This window comes from Impatiens glandulifera, chromosome 7, assembly GCF_907164915.1.
Source record: "Impatiens glandulifera chromosome 7, dImpGla2.1, whole genome shotgun sequence".
In the NCBI taxonomy this organism is placed as follows: domain Eukaryota; kingdom Viridiplantae; phylum Streptophyta; class Magnoliopsida; order Ericales; family Balsaminaceae; genus Impatiens; species Impatiens glandulifera.
In genome coordinates, this window is record NC_061868.1 from 44,504,674 (window position 1) to 44,521,797 (window position 17,124).

The 17,124-nt window shown below is 26.4% G+C and overlaps 2 protein-coding genes across 3 annotated transcripts; one reads left to right on the forward strand and one right to left on the reverse strand.

Moving 5' to 3' along the window:
* Positions 1-442: 442 nt before the first annotated feature.
* Positions 443-4,879, reverse strand: LOC124944387 (GATA transcription factor 25-like). Its single transcript, XM_047484634.1, has 6 exons — positions 4,518-4,879; positions 4,220-4,309; positions 4,007-4,140; positions 3,525-3,632; positions 3,217-3,322; positions 443-954 (listed from the first exon to the last, which is right to left on the reverse strand). Exons 1-6 carry the CDS (start codon positions 4,776-4,778, stop codon positions 871-873), a joined length of 783 nt encoding a protein of 260 aa, XP_047340590.1. The 5' UTR covers positions 4,779-4,879; the 3' UTR covers positions 443-870.
* Positions 4,880-11,413: 6,534 nt separating this feature from the next.
* LOC124910537 lies at positions 11,414-12,714 on the forward strand. Of its 2 annotated transcripts, none has more exons than XM_047451199.1 (3): positions 11,414-11,612; positions 12,073-12,480; positions 12,585-12,714. In XM_047451199.1, exons 2-3 carry the CDS (start codon positions 12,078-12,080, stop codon positions 12,632-12,634), a joined length of 453 nt encoding a protein of 150 aa, XP_047307155.1. In that variant the 5' UTR covers positions 11,414-11,612; positions 12,073-12,077; the 3' UTR covers positions 12,635-12,714. The 2 variants fall into 2 exon arrangements, with proteins under 2 accessions (XP_047307155.1, XP_047307154.1); XM_047451198.1 differs by having other exon boundaries at positions 11,415-11,612; positions 12,060-12,480.
* The last annotated feature ends 4,410 nt before the right edge of the window (positions 12,715-17,124 follow it).

Here is a 17,124-nt window from a genome sequence, read left to right on the forward strand (position 1 = left end):
ACAGTTCAGGTTGGATTAAATTATAAAAATTGAATCAACCCATTTTTTTTTAATAAAAACAAAATTGGTTAAATTTTAAGTTAGTTCACATATTAACTTTTAAGGTGAATAACTTGGTTCATTTTTAGAAGAAACAATATTGTCATTTTTTTGTCAAAAACTTATTTTAAAAAATAAGTTAAATACTTAATCAAAAAAAATGGTATGATGATCTAATAAAATACTCTTTATACAAAATAAAATAAAAAAACTGATCCATAAATTAATTAAACCAATCCAGAAAAAAAAAACTTACAGAAAATAAAATTAAAAAAGGAAAAATCTTTTTTATATTTAAATTTGACAAATAAAATATTGACCTGAGATTTTAGGCCAAAATCAATGCACATGACTCTCCAAAAACAAGACCTTGGGAAGAAGAAGACTCAAAGAACATAAAAAATGAAGAACACTGAAACTAGTTATCCAAATATTTCAATGATCAAATATTAAAATTTCACCAAATAGAAATAGTAACAGCAATGAAAGTATACTCCCATCATCAATAATGAAGAAGAAAATAAAAGTAATCTATACAGTTAGTACAGTAAGAATACTTTTTGGGATTTCTTCTTCAGTCATCACACTGATATGTGGGAGACCGAGAGTTTCAAGTCAGACCCTAATCGTTTTTCAAAGAACCGGGAGAAGGATTGGCACATTGTCTCCCTGCTATGCTTGATCAAACTCTACATCCAGCACCGATTTAACTTTCTATGGCTACTCTAGAATGGTGTTGTCACCGGTTATGGAAAGAAAGTCCAGTAATTATAACTATAAAAGAACAAATTGGATGAGACTCGAATCGATTGCCAATTGCCAAACCTTGAATTACATTGCTGGTGAATTTGCCTGTTCATTTGGTTTGAGAGTGTTATCATGTATTATTCGCTTCGAAAGATCTCTCATGTATCCCTGCAATTTCAGATACAAGGAAAGTCAATATACAATAAAATTGTCTAAAGTGTAATTATTACACCAGCCTGATGTTCTAAGAAATTTTCATGAACAAACTACTATAGAACTATGGCCACATTTGGAAACTTCTGGTTTTTTATATGAATCGAGATTCAGATGAGAAGCCCCTATAAATCTACGTCTATACGAGATATTTGAGAAGAAAAAAAATGTGTTTCCAACTGTGCCCTATGCCTTCCCACAGTTCCATCACGATAACAATATTGTAGTTTTCAGCAAGAAAGAACTAGTCGTGTCAGCAGCCAACATAATGGATTTTGTCATGAGAAATTTTCTTGAGGAAACACAAAAATAGCAAGTCTCTCATTTGGTAAGGTGGGATATTACAAGGCTTATTGATGGTGGGCTCGGGATAAAGGACCTCTCCCTCTTCAACACATCCCTCATTTGCAGATGGTGGTGGAGATTTACTCAAGATAACAGGAGCCTTTGGAATAATGCCATCATCACCATACGGATTCCTTACAAGGAAGTGTGGAAATCTAAAATCCATATTCTTTGCCAGGGAGGAAATCTATGGGGCATTCAGACATCTATGAAGCTTAAAAATACGGTTTCACCTAGCCAGTAGGTGTTGCATTTGCATGAAGAGTGAAGAAACGATTGAACATACCCCTCCTCCACTGTGATATGGCCAGGGATATGTGGTCCCTCCTGCAGACTATCCTCAATTTTCACTAGGGCATGCAGTTCAAAGTTAACGATTTTTGGGATCAATGAATTTGAAGTTCATCTCTCTCATCATGTGGCGGACAATTTAGAAAGAAAATAATAACAAAATATTTCAAGGTTCGGCATTGAAATAATCAAGGGCTTTCTTCTTCACGCACTCATTTGCTTTCCCATTCGGAAGGACTTGAATGGGATAAGAATTTTTTATCTTTAATAGAATGTAACTTATTGTTTTTTCTGTATTTGTGTCTTGCTTTCCCCACCCCCTATATGCTATCGCGTTCTTTGTTTTTAATAAAACCTTTTCCAACAAAAATATATCCTTATGTTATGCTACGGGAATATGAGATTAGAGAAAAAAAAAACGGCAATGAATTTCATAATGAAGAGTAATGCATTTCATACGGAAAACACTAATTAGGGAATATTAGTGAATCTGTGAATCTCTAACTATCATAATGGATCATACCAAATATTTTTATCTAGTGAAGGAAAGAAATTAGGAAATAAGGGAAACATATAATTTTCCTATAGCTAGGGATAGTATCCCCTAGAATGATTGTCCACACTCCTCTCAAGCTACACGGGTATATGTTTTCCATAATCCACGAGGGGCAATGAGTTGATGAGTGTGAAATAACGGTTTATGAGACACCTGTGAGAGAAATGTGCATGTGAAGCCCTCCACAAGTGACTACGCAGCATTGGCAAAGAAATCAGATGACTCTCAGATTGTAATCTAATGCTTATTACCATTTAGAAATTTGAGATTTCAAGAGACAGAGAGAGATTAGGGAAAAACATATTTGTTTACTTTTATTATTTTTGAATGAATTACGTAATGAAAATTTTCCTTAAAATAGACAAACAAAACACTAAGGAACTGGTTAAGGAAGGAATGGATATAATGCTATGTTTGGATGTGTATAATTGGAATTGGAATTGGAATTATAATTATAATTCCAATTTTATAAGAATTGGACAGAGAGAGATTAGAGAAAAACATATCTACTTTTATTATTTTTGAATGAATTATATTGAAAATATGCCTTAAAATAGGCACACAAAATACTAATTAAAGGACTAGTTAAGGAAGAATTGGATATAATGTTATGTTTGGATGTGTACATTAGAATTAGAATTGCAATTTTATAAGAACTGCAATTTTATAAGAATTGCAATCAGTACAATTCAATTCTTATGTTTGAAGAAATGTTAAAATTACAATTCCGAAGGAAATGATGGGATTGAAGCTTAAAAAAAACACCCAATTCTAACTCCGCCAAAATCAAACATAGCCTTAGGGAACTTCAAATACTTTAATTGATCATACTAAATATTCTATCTATTTAAGAAATGGAATTAAGAAAAAAGGATAAATATAATTTTCTTATAATTGAGGATAAATATAATTTTCTTGTAATTGAGGATAAAATTGACCCTAGATTGATATTCCACACATGCTTTATGCATATACTAAGCTCTAAAGTAGAAGGGAAAATGAGTTGCTAACAAATTAACCCATACCTTGCTTGCCCAAAAGAGTCCGCATGCATTACAAAGCGTCCTAGGACCATCTGGTCCCCTTCGCATCATAGGAGTGGACTTAGAACTTGTGCCACAGTGAGAGCATCTGAGAAATATAAGATACAGCAAATAGAATGAAAAATATTTCCACTTAAAAAATTGCTTCATTTTGGTGGTGAAATATGTTAAGAAACATTCATTGTGGAGGCGAAATGAAATATTACAATAAAACAAGAACAGATACTTAATATACTGACATAACTGTCAGCAACTACCAAACAGAACTCTAAAAAGGAGAAGAAACTGACAAATTTTCAGATGGTTTATCATCTTGTCCAGACTCTTCAGCACTATTGGAGCTACCAGATACTTTAGCCTTCTTCGAAGAAGAGAACTGTCCCTTCTTCCTTTCCATCCTGGGTCATGGGAAATCACAGAATTGAGAAACTAAGCACAGTACTTAAACAAACAAAAATGATGAAACTTAAACCCTCCAAAATGCATGCATATTAATAAGTATGAGGTTATACAATTTGCAGGTGTTTCCTCCAAAATACTAGATAATCTGCCCTATCATACATAGGATATTCTTTTAACTCCAAAAAAGTCCACAAAACAAAAGCAAAAAGGCTTTTCTTTTATTGAAACACATGATAGTATACAGTATATCATAGCCTAATTTTAATTTCACATTGCACACAAATTCACATTGACAAAAAATTTCAACAGTTCCAAGAGTTTAAATATCAAAAAAACAGTATTATATATGAACACTAGACATCACATGTACCTTAAGGCAACTTCTTGACGAACATCATATCTAATCTTCTTATCAAAGCATCGTTCTTTCCTTTTCTGACGAAACCTCATCAATGAGGCAACTCTATGAGGTTGACTGCATCTCATCGAAGTTTCCGTAGGACCCTTCAGAACAGTAAAGGATATTCTCATACTCCAAATAAGCAAATTGCAAAGATGATAACTAACAAAGTAGAAGAAATACCCTGTGATTCGAATTAGAATACCCTAAGTCAGCGTTTTGTGTAGTAGAAGAAACTTCTGAAGCTCCAAGAAGTAAAAACACCGATTGAACCTACAAATTATAGACAAACAAAGAACTGCATAAACATCTACATATTTAAGCCTAAAAATTGCAATGTACTATATCTGAAACAAGATTCTAGTTGCTGAAAAAAATAGTAAAATAAAGCAAAGGCTTCGCTTTTAAGTTGTTTCATCTTTGCTACTTCGATAAATATGTAGAAACATGAAAAGAAAGTGGAGATTCATCCTGATTATACCTTACTGTCTGTGACATCGTCGAAAACATAAACCTGACCACGAAAGGAGAGGGTGAGTTGATTCGAGCAACCTGTAGGCTGTATAGCCAAATCCGAGTCATCATTAGCATACACATCTGAGATGACGGCGCCGTCAAGTTGGTGAGCTTCGTACGAATCTTGACGGTCGTTGATGGAATCTTCGACAACTGGTGCTTGGTCGCCTGCTTCGGGTTCGGCGTATTGGTCGGGCACTTCCAAAGATTCATCTTGACCATACATTGTTAGTCTCAACTTTTGAAATTGAATCAAACGCCTTTAGATCATCACCAAAACCTAAACCCTAATTACTTGAATTCAGTTTTTTTTTTTTTAAATGTTTAGAGGACAAGTGTTGAATGTTTGTCTGTGCGTCAAGTAGTACTTATAGCGGTGATTTGGAGATGGTTTTAGATAGTATTATTTACGAAATCTACCCTTAATTTCAATTCAAGAAACTATTCCAATGGGGAATATGAAAGGGGTGTTTTTGTAATATGGTTGGCACGTACTTTCATTCATTTTCGTCGATTTAAAAATAAAATAATTGGGTAATTCTAATTAATTTATATCAAATTAATTTTAAATAATACAGAGTTATTTATAAAATGAAAAAAATTATATTAATTTTAGAGGTTAAATAGTGCGATTAATTTATAAAAATTAAAATTATAATATAATTAAAATAAGTGATAAAATAGTATAAACCAATCTAGTAGTGGAAAAATTTATATATAATATTTTAAATGACATTCAAAATTATCTTTTTCTATTTGAAAATTTTGTAAAATGATACTATTATAAGAAAACATTTACATGAAATATCAATTTTATTCATTATTTAAATTTTCAACTTCATTTTTTTTCATTGCCCCCAATTTTAATTATTAATTAATTAATTATTTATTTTTTAACAATTATACTAATATATTTAATATATATTAAGAATTTTTTTATATAATATATCATAATTAAATATTTTATTATCTCATGATATTTACATTATTTTTTTATAATAATATCTTATGATATTTTTAATAAAATGAAATAAAATAATATATAAATTGTTTTTTCTGTATTATTTAAATTAAATGGTTTGGTGTTAGTTTTTTTTATCTTCCTTGCACTATTCTACAGACATCTCCTAATTAGCATAGTTTCGAAACTTGACCTAGCCGGTTAGTTGGACCAACAAACCCGATGAATCGGTGCCCAAATTGGGCTGGGTGAATGAAAAATCAGAAATGCAATCTACCTTGTTAAACCTGGTCAACCCGTCAGTTGGACCAGAAATCCGACAGTTCAGGTTAACCCATAGAGTTTATCCTATTTTTTTATAAAAAAAAAATCACTTCTTTTCTTTCTCATTTATCATTGTATCAGTTCTTCTCTCGTTTTTTTGTTCCTATTTGATTATTTATTTTTAGTTTCAAATGGATAAATTATCGATTTCTAGTTCTAGACATTGAGAATGACAAATTCCTTCATTCACTTCAATCTTCTACCTGAATTATAGCTTATTTCGTTTTTAGCATACTAAAAAATAATTTAATATGACATTGTAAGTCATAATTTAAACATAACTTTTTCTCTAGATAAAAACATAGTTATTTAAAAATTAGAGGTTGTATTTTGATTTGAAATTTTGTTCCTTGCATAATTTAGTTAAATCTCTTTTATTTCATTTTTTTTAAGTTATTGTCATAATCTTCCTATCAAAATTTGACTTATTTTGTGATTCATATTTTGTATAATAATTATTTTGAGGTTTACACTTCATATATAGTGATTATTAAGTCTCTAATACAACATCAAATTCTTACTATTTTTGTATTTATTTTATTATTATATTAAAATCAGTTGACCCACTGGTTGAACTAGTAACTCAGTGAGCCAGTCCTTCACCGAATTGATGATCGGATCGGATTTCCAAACTATGCATATTAGGATTATCTATCTTCTTCAAGAAATGGTTTAAGTTGAGGCAGAAAAGCACGATTGTTATGAACTTGTAAAGAATACTTCAACAGAGACTTCCAATGCTATGTTTCATAGAGAAGACAGTCTCCACAAGATATACTGTCATTTTCTCTGTTGTTCTGGTGGAATTCGTGGAGGTTCAGGTTACCATCATTTCCAACGTCCATCTTAAAGGAATTTATCCTCCAGATGACCACTTTGAGTCATAGATACTTAGATAGAGACATGACTATCTATGATTTTTACTAGAACTGCTTTTCTCCATCTGCTTAGATTGTCTTAATTTGTTAACTAAGCTTTGAATTCCAAATAAGAAAACAGTACTACCTGTTACTGCATTCTAGGTTGTTAACTTATGTTCTCTAGCTGGGCCTCTAATTTAGCACATATCCAGATGTAATGAGCATTGTTACATTTAAGCTTTTATATGAATAGTTTCATTTGATTTTATTTGTTGCTTGAAGGTGGATTTGAGATGCGATGATATATGAATGGTGTGGTTCATAGGGCTCAGAACTTAGAGAATACATTCATTCTGCTGTCAATGGTCTCCTTTCTTATATCCTGAAGGTAATAAATACAGTTACTTAAGTTTTTGTTTTTTTTTCCATTGTAGCCATTTTGTTTGGTCTTGTTCATGTTTAAGGTGAATTATGTGAATAATTGACAATGATAACCAAGATTACACTATGTTTAAGAATCACTTTACATGTTGGTCCATAATGCAGTAAGTTAGTGTTTACTCTTTACACAAAAGCTGGAAAATGGTTTTCTGATTTGCCAGGGCTTGGTGGAAAGAGTGGCAGTAGTATTCTTCAATGAGGGGAATATCTCATTTGAGAGATTCATTTTCAGGGTATCCATTAACCAGTCTTTACAACTCAATATGGAACATCCTAGTCTTTCAAAACCTAACCCTTGAGGACTTATACCCTCACATTGAATTCTTGATTGTGCTCAAATATATATTATAGAATTTGGGTTAATAGGGTCTCAATGAGTTCCAAGAAGATTTGCAAAAAGGCATCTGGGGAGCTATCACATGTAATTATTGCAGTCATAATGTTATATCATGGTAATTTATTTTACTCCAGAAAGAAGATGAAGCTGCTGCTACTGTTAATGATGATATTTTATGCACAGAATCAGAAATGATGGTTAAGGAGAAGGAGAAAGTAAGCACATCATGAGAATGAGTGGAAAAATAAATTACTAGTACAGTAAATTTACCTCTTTTGGGTATCATAATCATGAGAATTTGGACTTTTTCTTTCCAGATTGAATCATCTTTTTTGCTTTTTGTTTTCTGCAAGAACATGGTTCATAATAAAAAGTTAAAAACTCACCTTTTTATTTTGAGTTTAGGCTCCTTTATTACTTATTATAAGAGTTTAATTGCTTTATCTTATTGCTTATTCTTGTCTTGCTTAGGTTGAATTTTAACTCCTTTGATTTATTTAACACATTTAAATATTTTTTTATTTTCTTTTAAGTATTTTTTTTTCTTATTACTTTGAATAATTTTGACAAATTATTTATAATATTATTTGTTTTTAACATGAGACACTCAGGATGATAAGATAAATTTCGCAATTAAATAATTAATAAAAAATAATTATATGTTTTATTTTCGTTGTCATGGCTAGTGATGACAATAGGTAACTGATATGGTGATACATGTGAGTATTCGATGGTCGATACGAGTTCGATTCGACTTGTTTAATATTCAAGTTTATAAAATATTTGTTCGATCGAGCTCATATAATATATAATATATATTTTTTTTATTTTAATATTAAAATATAAAATTTAATATAAATATAAATAATTTTCTTCAAAAATTATATCACTAAATCACAATTCTCATTATTATATCTCAAACCATTTTGATGTAGTAATTCATTTACAACTTAAAAACTATTTTTAAATTAAAAAATTATTCTGAGAATATTTATTTTTAAACAATTTTTTTTAATTTTTTCAATAATATATATATATCAATTTTACAACTTGAACTTTAATATTTTTTAAACTCGCATCTATTAGAGAATCTTATGATAAAATTAATTATAAATCAATAATTTATATACACAGAAAAACAAATTAACTATCATTAAATAATTGCAAATTACACTATACCGATAAAAAAAATTAAAAATAAAATTTATTAAAAAATTCAAATTAAACATCATTAAATAAACACAAATTACACTAAACTATTTAGAAAAATACAATAATACAATAATTATTAAGAAAGTATCTCGTGAATATAATTATTATTATTATTTTAAGTTTTATATTTTTATCATTTATATTTATTATTATAAATTTATGAAAGGTAAACATATATTAATAAAAAAAATATATATATATATATAATTAAACATATAAAAACTAAATATATATATATATATATTATATATAATGTTAAAATTACAAAGCTGAAGGACCAAATTACATTTAAAAATAAAATAATTTTGAACAGTAGAAATATATATATATATATATATATATATATATATATATATATATATATTTGTATGAGAACTAAAAAATGGGTTTGTGTATGGAGTCCTATATTTAATTTGAGTTTACTTACAATTTGATGGAGATGGACTTAATGACAATTGGTTCAAATAAAGGAATTAGAATAGGAATAATATTAATAGAGGTGTAGAATAAGTATGATTCAAATTAAAGAATAAAAATAGAAATAAAATTAATAAATGTGTAGTATTTAGTTTAGACATTAATAATTATAGTATTTGGTTTAGGCAGAGGAATCATACTATTTTATTTTTATTGTAATTAATAATTTTTATATTTAATTTTTATATATTTATAAACTTTATTATTATTATTTTTATTTTTTTCTTATTATTATTTATTTAAAAAATATATAAATAAATAAATTAATTCAATATATATATATATATATATATATATAAATAAATAAGAAAAAAGAGAAATAATTAATTAAAATAAAAAAATAATAATAATAAGTTTTCTATTTCATTTTTTATTCTCTTTATATATATATATTTATTAATTATTATCAATGTAATTTGATTTGTTTATATTATAAATTTTAATATGTTTATTTGAATTTAATTAAAAAAATGTGTTTATTTGAATAAAACTAATTTTGATAATTATTAATTTATGTCAATATATTTTTATATTTAATTTTTATATAAAAAAAATATTATTTTATACTAAAATTAATTAAACAAAAAGCACTAAAATTATAAAATATCATACTAAATAAAAAAATAAGAACTAATAAATTGATATTAAATCACACCTAACAAAAAGTAATTTATATTCATTCAAATAAAGAAAAATCAAGTTATAATAATTTGATCTACAATTTTATTTTTAATGAATCTTATGCTAAAATTAATTATTTGTACTAATATGAGAAAAGATTAAAAATATAACCTATTAAAAAAAATGGAGAAAAGAAAAAGAAAGAATACGGTAAAAAAGAAACATTTTGTAACCATATTATGTTTTTAATATCATGTTTGAATATGAATGAAACATTGATATTTTATTTTGAAAATAATTTTTTTTTTTGTTTGAATTCAAGCTTGAAAATTTTTAAATTTATAGCATTGTCGAAAGCTCGACTCGACTCATTTGCCGTTCATAGTCAAGGGAGAAGGTATCTTATCGAATATGGGTCAAAAATAAGGAGAATGCGAAATTCAAACTCAATACCAGACTATATTATTATTAAAATAAAATAATTTTTATTATTAAAATTTAATACGACATTTTAAATTATATTAACAAATATCATCATAAATACATTATTTATTTTTGTTCTTATCTTTCACTCCAATTTTATTTTTTAATATTTCTAAAAAAAGTTATTTTTCTTTATTACTCTTATCTACACTTCACTCTAATTTTATTCTTTTAATATTTTTAAAAAAAAGTTATTTATCTTTATTACTCTTTATCTTTACTATTATCTACACTTCACTACAATTTTATATTTTTAATATTTAAAAAAAATATATTTCTCTTTATTACTCTTTATCTTCAACTTTTCTTTTAATAATAAAATATTATTTTTATTTTTTTTCTTCAATTTTCATTGTAATTTTTATTGGAAAGAAAAACCTGGTATACTTAGAACACGACAAATGAGCTGAACAAATTCTAAGTAAATATTATATTCTTCATCATTTACAATATAAGTCATATAAGTATATAGGTAAGTAATTTTATTAATTTTAAATTTATTTATTATTTAATAAAATTAATTTTTATTTTATTCAACTTTTGTAATCTTAAAACAATTTAATCTGATAATGGGGTACTTTTTAAGTAAATATATTTTAATAGTTTTATTTATAAATTGAACTCGATTGAAAAATAAATATAATGAAGAAAATAAACATCTAATTCTCTGTAAATGTAATTTGAAACATAACAGTAAAAATATTCGGTCAAAACTTTGAAGTATATAAAAATTAGTTTTAATAATCAATTTACAAACTTAAAACGTGGACGGCCACAAATAATTAACATTAAAAATATGAATTAGAGTTGGATTAAGTCAGATTAGAATCTTTTAATTCCAAAACAATTATTAAAAAAAATATAAATTAAACTTGGCTTGTTCCGCACACAAAGCTAAATTTCCTCCAAACAGAGGCCGCCCGCCACCTCAACATTCTCTCATCCTAACTAATCAAAATCCAATTTAAGTATTATTTTATTTTATATATATTATATTTATTTGCATAAATATAATATAATAATTTATTCTCAAGTAGATTCTATAAAAATTAAACAGTTTCCCTTTTTTATTGCAGAATTTCCCACCCAAAAATTAGGAATATACTTATTATTTATTATATAAATTATATATAGAGAGAGATAGAGTAATACACGATTTCCAACGTACAAGAAAACTCTTCCCTCCTTATTGACTCAGTTTTCTCTAAGCGGATTCTTCTCTGCAACAGCTTGATTCGATTACGGAAATCCAGTTCTTATTTAAACTGTAATCTAGGAATTCGAACTCTATTCAATTTGGATCGTTTCCTGATATTCGATCAAGCTTCAAAGAGAGAAAAGAAGGTAAACTTATCATCGATTTGAGCTGATTATTATACGCATTTATGTTCCTGTATGGATGAATTCGTTGAGTGACTTGATTAGCTGATCTGTTTTGTGTGTGGATTGATATATGACGGTGAATTGTTCAGTTTCTGATTCGATCTATTTTTGGTAAATGAAAATCCGCGCTGTTTCCAGTGAGGATTTGCGAGAGTTTTTTGTTCTGATGTTTGTAATCGATCTGTTTTTGTATTGATTTGATTTGTGAAGAAGATCATTGTTCAATTTTTGGTAAATGAAAATCCGCGCTGTTTCCAGTGAGGATTTGCGAGAGTTTTTTGTTATGATGTTTGTAATCATCTGTTTTTGTATTGATTTGATTTGATTTTGATTTGTGAAGAAGATTGTTGTTTAATTTCTGTTCTGAATTCTGATAGAAAGTTTTAATTGTCGTTTGTGATGATTTAGGGTTTAATTTTAGGTTAAATGGCTGTAGCATTAACACACCTTTCTAGGTGGTTATGGAGTGGGAAACATAAAGAGCCTAAGATCTCTAAGACGGTTTCTTCTTCTTCATCATCACCATCTACATCAAATATTCAATCAGATTCATCATCGTCTTCTAATCGGAGGAATATGAAGGGAAGAAAATGGAGAAGTGGCGATGAAGAAGAAGAAGAAGGAGAAATCGATAAGGAATACGTTCTGGTTCAGGTTCAATCTGATTGTTGTGAATCGGATGATTTGGATTGGTCGATCGGATGGTTGGAGCAACACGGATCGGAATTTCAAGGCGAAGTTGATTCGGAGAATAGTTTTGCAGTGTTGGTTCCTTGTTATGGACGTGGATACATGAACATTCATGGAGGAGGAAACCAATCTTCAACAGGTAATTAACAATCATCGATCGATCTATCTCATTAAAACTCTTATCTTTTGCAGAATTTATTTGAAAATCTCTCTCTTATCTAGCAACATTTTCTTTGATTGCAGAAGGAAACTCGTATATGGAAAAATGGATATCTTATCTTCAGAAGAGTTGACAATGGCGTTCATGGTAGGTTCTGCAACTCTGCTTCAAATGGGTGGGGAAGAAGAAGAAGAAGGTTAATTACAGAATTGCCAAAAAAAAAAAAAAAAATATTTATTTTGGGTTTAGGTTAATTAATTATTTAGGTGGATTATAGAGAAGAACAAAATGACAGAAAAAATTTTAAAAAAAATTGAAAAAGAAAAATGAAAAATAAATTTAGTGTGATATGTAAATATGACCTTTTATAATTAATTGTATTTTTTGTAAATACAATTTCAGATTGATTATTGATAGAGATTTTGGAATCAAATTTGGCTACAAAGATGTACAATTTGATAGTTAATGAATATGTAAATTTTGTAAAAGAAATTCTTAATTCAGTAGTTTGTTTGTTAGATCATCTTCAACCCACCTGCAAACCCATCTCCAAAATAGGTTTTAGCCCTCCAACCCACCTGCAAACTCAACTGCATTTTGAGTTTTCCTGCAAATTCTCTCTCCTCCATACCCAAATTTGCAGGGACACTATTCACATACTCAAAAGTTTTCAAAATTTTCATTTTAGTCCTTTTAGTTTGTTTTTAATTAATTTACATAACTTATTTATATTTTAATTTGTATACCTATTTTATTTATTTATATTTTAATTTATTTATATAATTTATTTATATTTTAATTTATTTATATTTTAATTTATTTATATGTTTAATTCATGATAATTTTAATTTGTTTATATGATTAACTTATATTTAAATTTGTTTATATTTATATTTTATATTTTTTAAGTATTATAAATTTATAATAATAAACAATATTGATAAAAAAATAATAAATAATAAAAACAATTTTAATAAAATAAAACACGTAGAACAACCGAAAAAGTACAATAATCCAAAAGATTTGTTTTGTTGTATTTTTTTTTTGTTTGTGAAATGTAATTTGTGTTTATTTAATAATGTTTAATTTGTTTAATGCAGTTATATAAATAATTGATTTATAATTAGAATTTAAAAGTAATTAATAAGTTGTTGTAAAGTTATGGGTTAAATTTGTAATTTTAGATAAATATATAGATAATATTGAAAAAATTAAAAATTATTATGAAAAGGAATATTCTGAGAATATTCTTTTGAGTTTGAGTTTGGGTTTTTAGGTTGGAGATGAATTACTGTTTGATGGGATGTTTACTGCATTTTGGGTTTGAGAATAGGTATTTGGGTTGGAGATGGCCTTAGAAAATTAGCTTGAAAATGAATTATTGAATCTAATAAAAAGCTTAGGGTTGAAAAAGCTATATTAGAAAATATGGGTTTTAGGGCTTAGCTTAGGGTTTTCTATTTTCTATTATTTTTATTTGATAATATTTTAAGTATTATAAAATTAATTTTTAAAATTATTATAAAATTACATATTTAAAAATAATAAAATATAAAATATATTAATTTATTTAAAATATATATTTATTAATTAAATATATAACTAATATTCTTATATAAAAATTTTGAGAATTTAGAGTCCTTAAATATGAGAAAAAATAAGGGAATTAATAAAGTCAGAGACTCTGACTTCATTAATTATTATATAATATAATAAAAATGCCTCTATTTTTTTTTCATTTTTAAAGTTTAAATTCTCAAATTTTCTATAGTATATGAATATTAGTTATATATTTAATTAATAAATATATATTTTAAATAAATTAATATATTTTTGTTTATGTTTTTAATATTATAATATATTTTAAATTATAAAAATATTTTAAATTTTATTATTTTAAAAAATGTAATTTTATAAAAATTTTAAAAATATAATTTTATAATTTCTTAGAGACGAGAGAATAAGTATGGATGACAGGAATTACATAAATATAGAATTATATTAATATTAAAATATATATATATATTAATGTGATCATTACCTTGTCATAATAATTAGATCATCTATTTTACTTTTAACCATATTTTACATAAATTTCTTTTTTTAATACTAAAATAATATTTTTCTTTCTCACCCTTCAACATATTTATATAGGAATGCTTCCATTTTTTTATTTTGTTATTACTAGTTTTAAAATTATTATTATTTAGTTATTTTTCAATTTTACTTTACAATTATTTTTAATAAAACATATAAATTCACATTTTAATTGGATAAATGAGTACCGTCGGGTTAGGGACGAAATCGATAATTAAATAAAATTTGGATTCGAGGATGAATATTTCGGTACAAGGAGATTAAAATATTCATTGTCGTCTCTACGAGTTAAGTTTGGGTTGAAATTAAGAAGAGTTGATATATAATTTTTTATTTTTGTAGTTCTTAATCTGTAATAAAAAAAATAATTTTTGATTGGTTACTTCAACCTGTTAATAAATCATATCAAAAGAAAAATAATTTAGTTATTAAAAGCTAGAAAACAAGTTATTAATTTTAGGAGAAGTGTTGAATAAGAATTGGTAACTTAAACTTTAGGTTTGTATTAATGGACTATTGGAAGATTTGTAAGTTAAAACTCTCATTAGACCCTTACAGAAATATTGTATTACATTCGACAATGATTCTGTAATTGTTTTTCATTTTATTTAAACAAAGGCGACAAAGAAAAAAAAACACAAACCAGACTCAAAAAAAAAATACACAAAAAAAAAAACATGACAAAAAAAACTAAAGGTATAAAAACAAATTATATTAAATAGTAACTCTCCAGCTAATGTCCACCATCATCCTATCAAGAGATCAATTATGCAACTCGCTTAACTTGAGTAAATTTGCCACTATGAATCTCCTTAAAATTGGTGTTAATTTTTTTTTTGGAATATTCTTTAATTTCTTTCAATCCACTAATTAATGACCAACAAATTAAATCACTTTTATTACACAAACTTGTCCAAACCTCCCAAATGATCGCGTACTGTCTTTGACAACCCACGTAGCCTTCAAAGAAGAAGGCCAGAGTAAATTACAAATAGGTCTCACGTAGTCATAGTGAAGGAGGATGTACATGGCGCATTCTCCTCGCACTTTAAATACAAATGACATCGGCTAATCGAAATAATCTATTTAGTACTAAGTTGATCATCGGTAAGAATGCCCCCATGAATAGCACACCATCCAAAAAACGACACTTTAGATTATGTTTTGGTGCTCCACAATGCATGTAAAGGATAATAAATTCCCGACTTAGTATCTTTTAAGACATAATAAAATTTAAGTTCTTAACTTAGTGTCTTGTAAGGCATAACAAAGTTTAACATTAAAAGAATCTTGATTATTCCAGGGTTTAAAGTGTCATTAATAATGTTATTCAAACATTTATCTTGAATTTGATTAGGTTGACTCTTAGTAATATGGACTCAAAACTACTATAAAAAAAATTATAATTAAAATAAATTAAACAGGTTAATATTACATTTTATTTTGGAATAGTTTGAAAGATAATAAATTTTAAATATTTAATTAAAATTTGGATAACCAAAAAGTAATTGTCCTAATTTTGAAAATTTCATAAATAATTTGATAATATACCTGAAAAACAAGAATTTATAATAATAAGAATATAAGTAATTAAAGGTGTAAGAATATAGAGTTATTAGTAAACCCTAACATATGTCAATCCTCAAGTTGACTTTAAATACCAAACCGGCGAACTAGATCTTATATTAACTTCTCGCATCCAGATTACCGACACACTCATTTATAAATATTTTAATTGTTACAAATTTTGGGAATCTTATTAGAGGTCAAATTAAGATCGTAGATTTTTTCAAATTTTACGATTTGTTTCAGGACGATATTTTATCTTAACGGTTTTAAACACCATTAATTTATCATTTATGTGACATTTATAAAAATATATATATATTTATGCAACTAATTTATCTACCGAATTTCAGCGAAGGTATAAATCGAATTTCAGAGAATCGGAAGTTAAAACCCTAAATTCGCTTCGATAATTAAATTAGTAACATTCTCTTTTATTTATTTATTTATAAAATTTATTTAAATAATAAGTTAACGGCGTTTAAAATCGTTAATATTTGTTTTTATATAATTTTAACGAGAAGTCCAAATTGTAAAGTTTAATAGAAAATATTTAGAAATCTCAATTCACCCAATAAGATAATTCTCTCTTGATATTTAGGATCATATAAAGAATAATAAAAAACTCAAGCTTTGGTTTGCTTGCTAGCATTTTTTATTTTAAAAATTTTGTAAGGAAATATCATTTTTCATAATGTTGAGATGTAAGATCTCTATTTAGACAACACTATATATATATATATATATATATTATATACATGTAAAATAAAATAATGTTTTAGTTGGTAAACGAAATCAAGGTAATTATTTTTATTTATAGTTATCAATGAATCACCTAATATATATATATATATATATATATGATATTAAACATTATATGTATATACAACACGCGGCAAAGAATATTTTGGTCAATAGGACACGTCATAACACTAATTTCAATCGATTGTAAAAAAATAT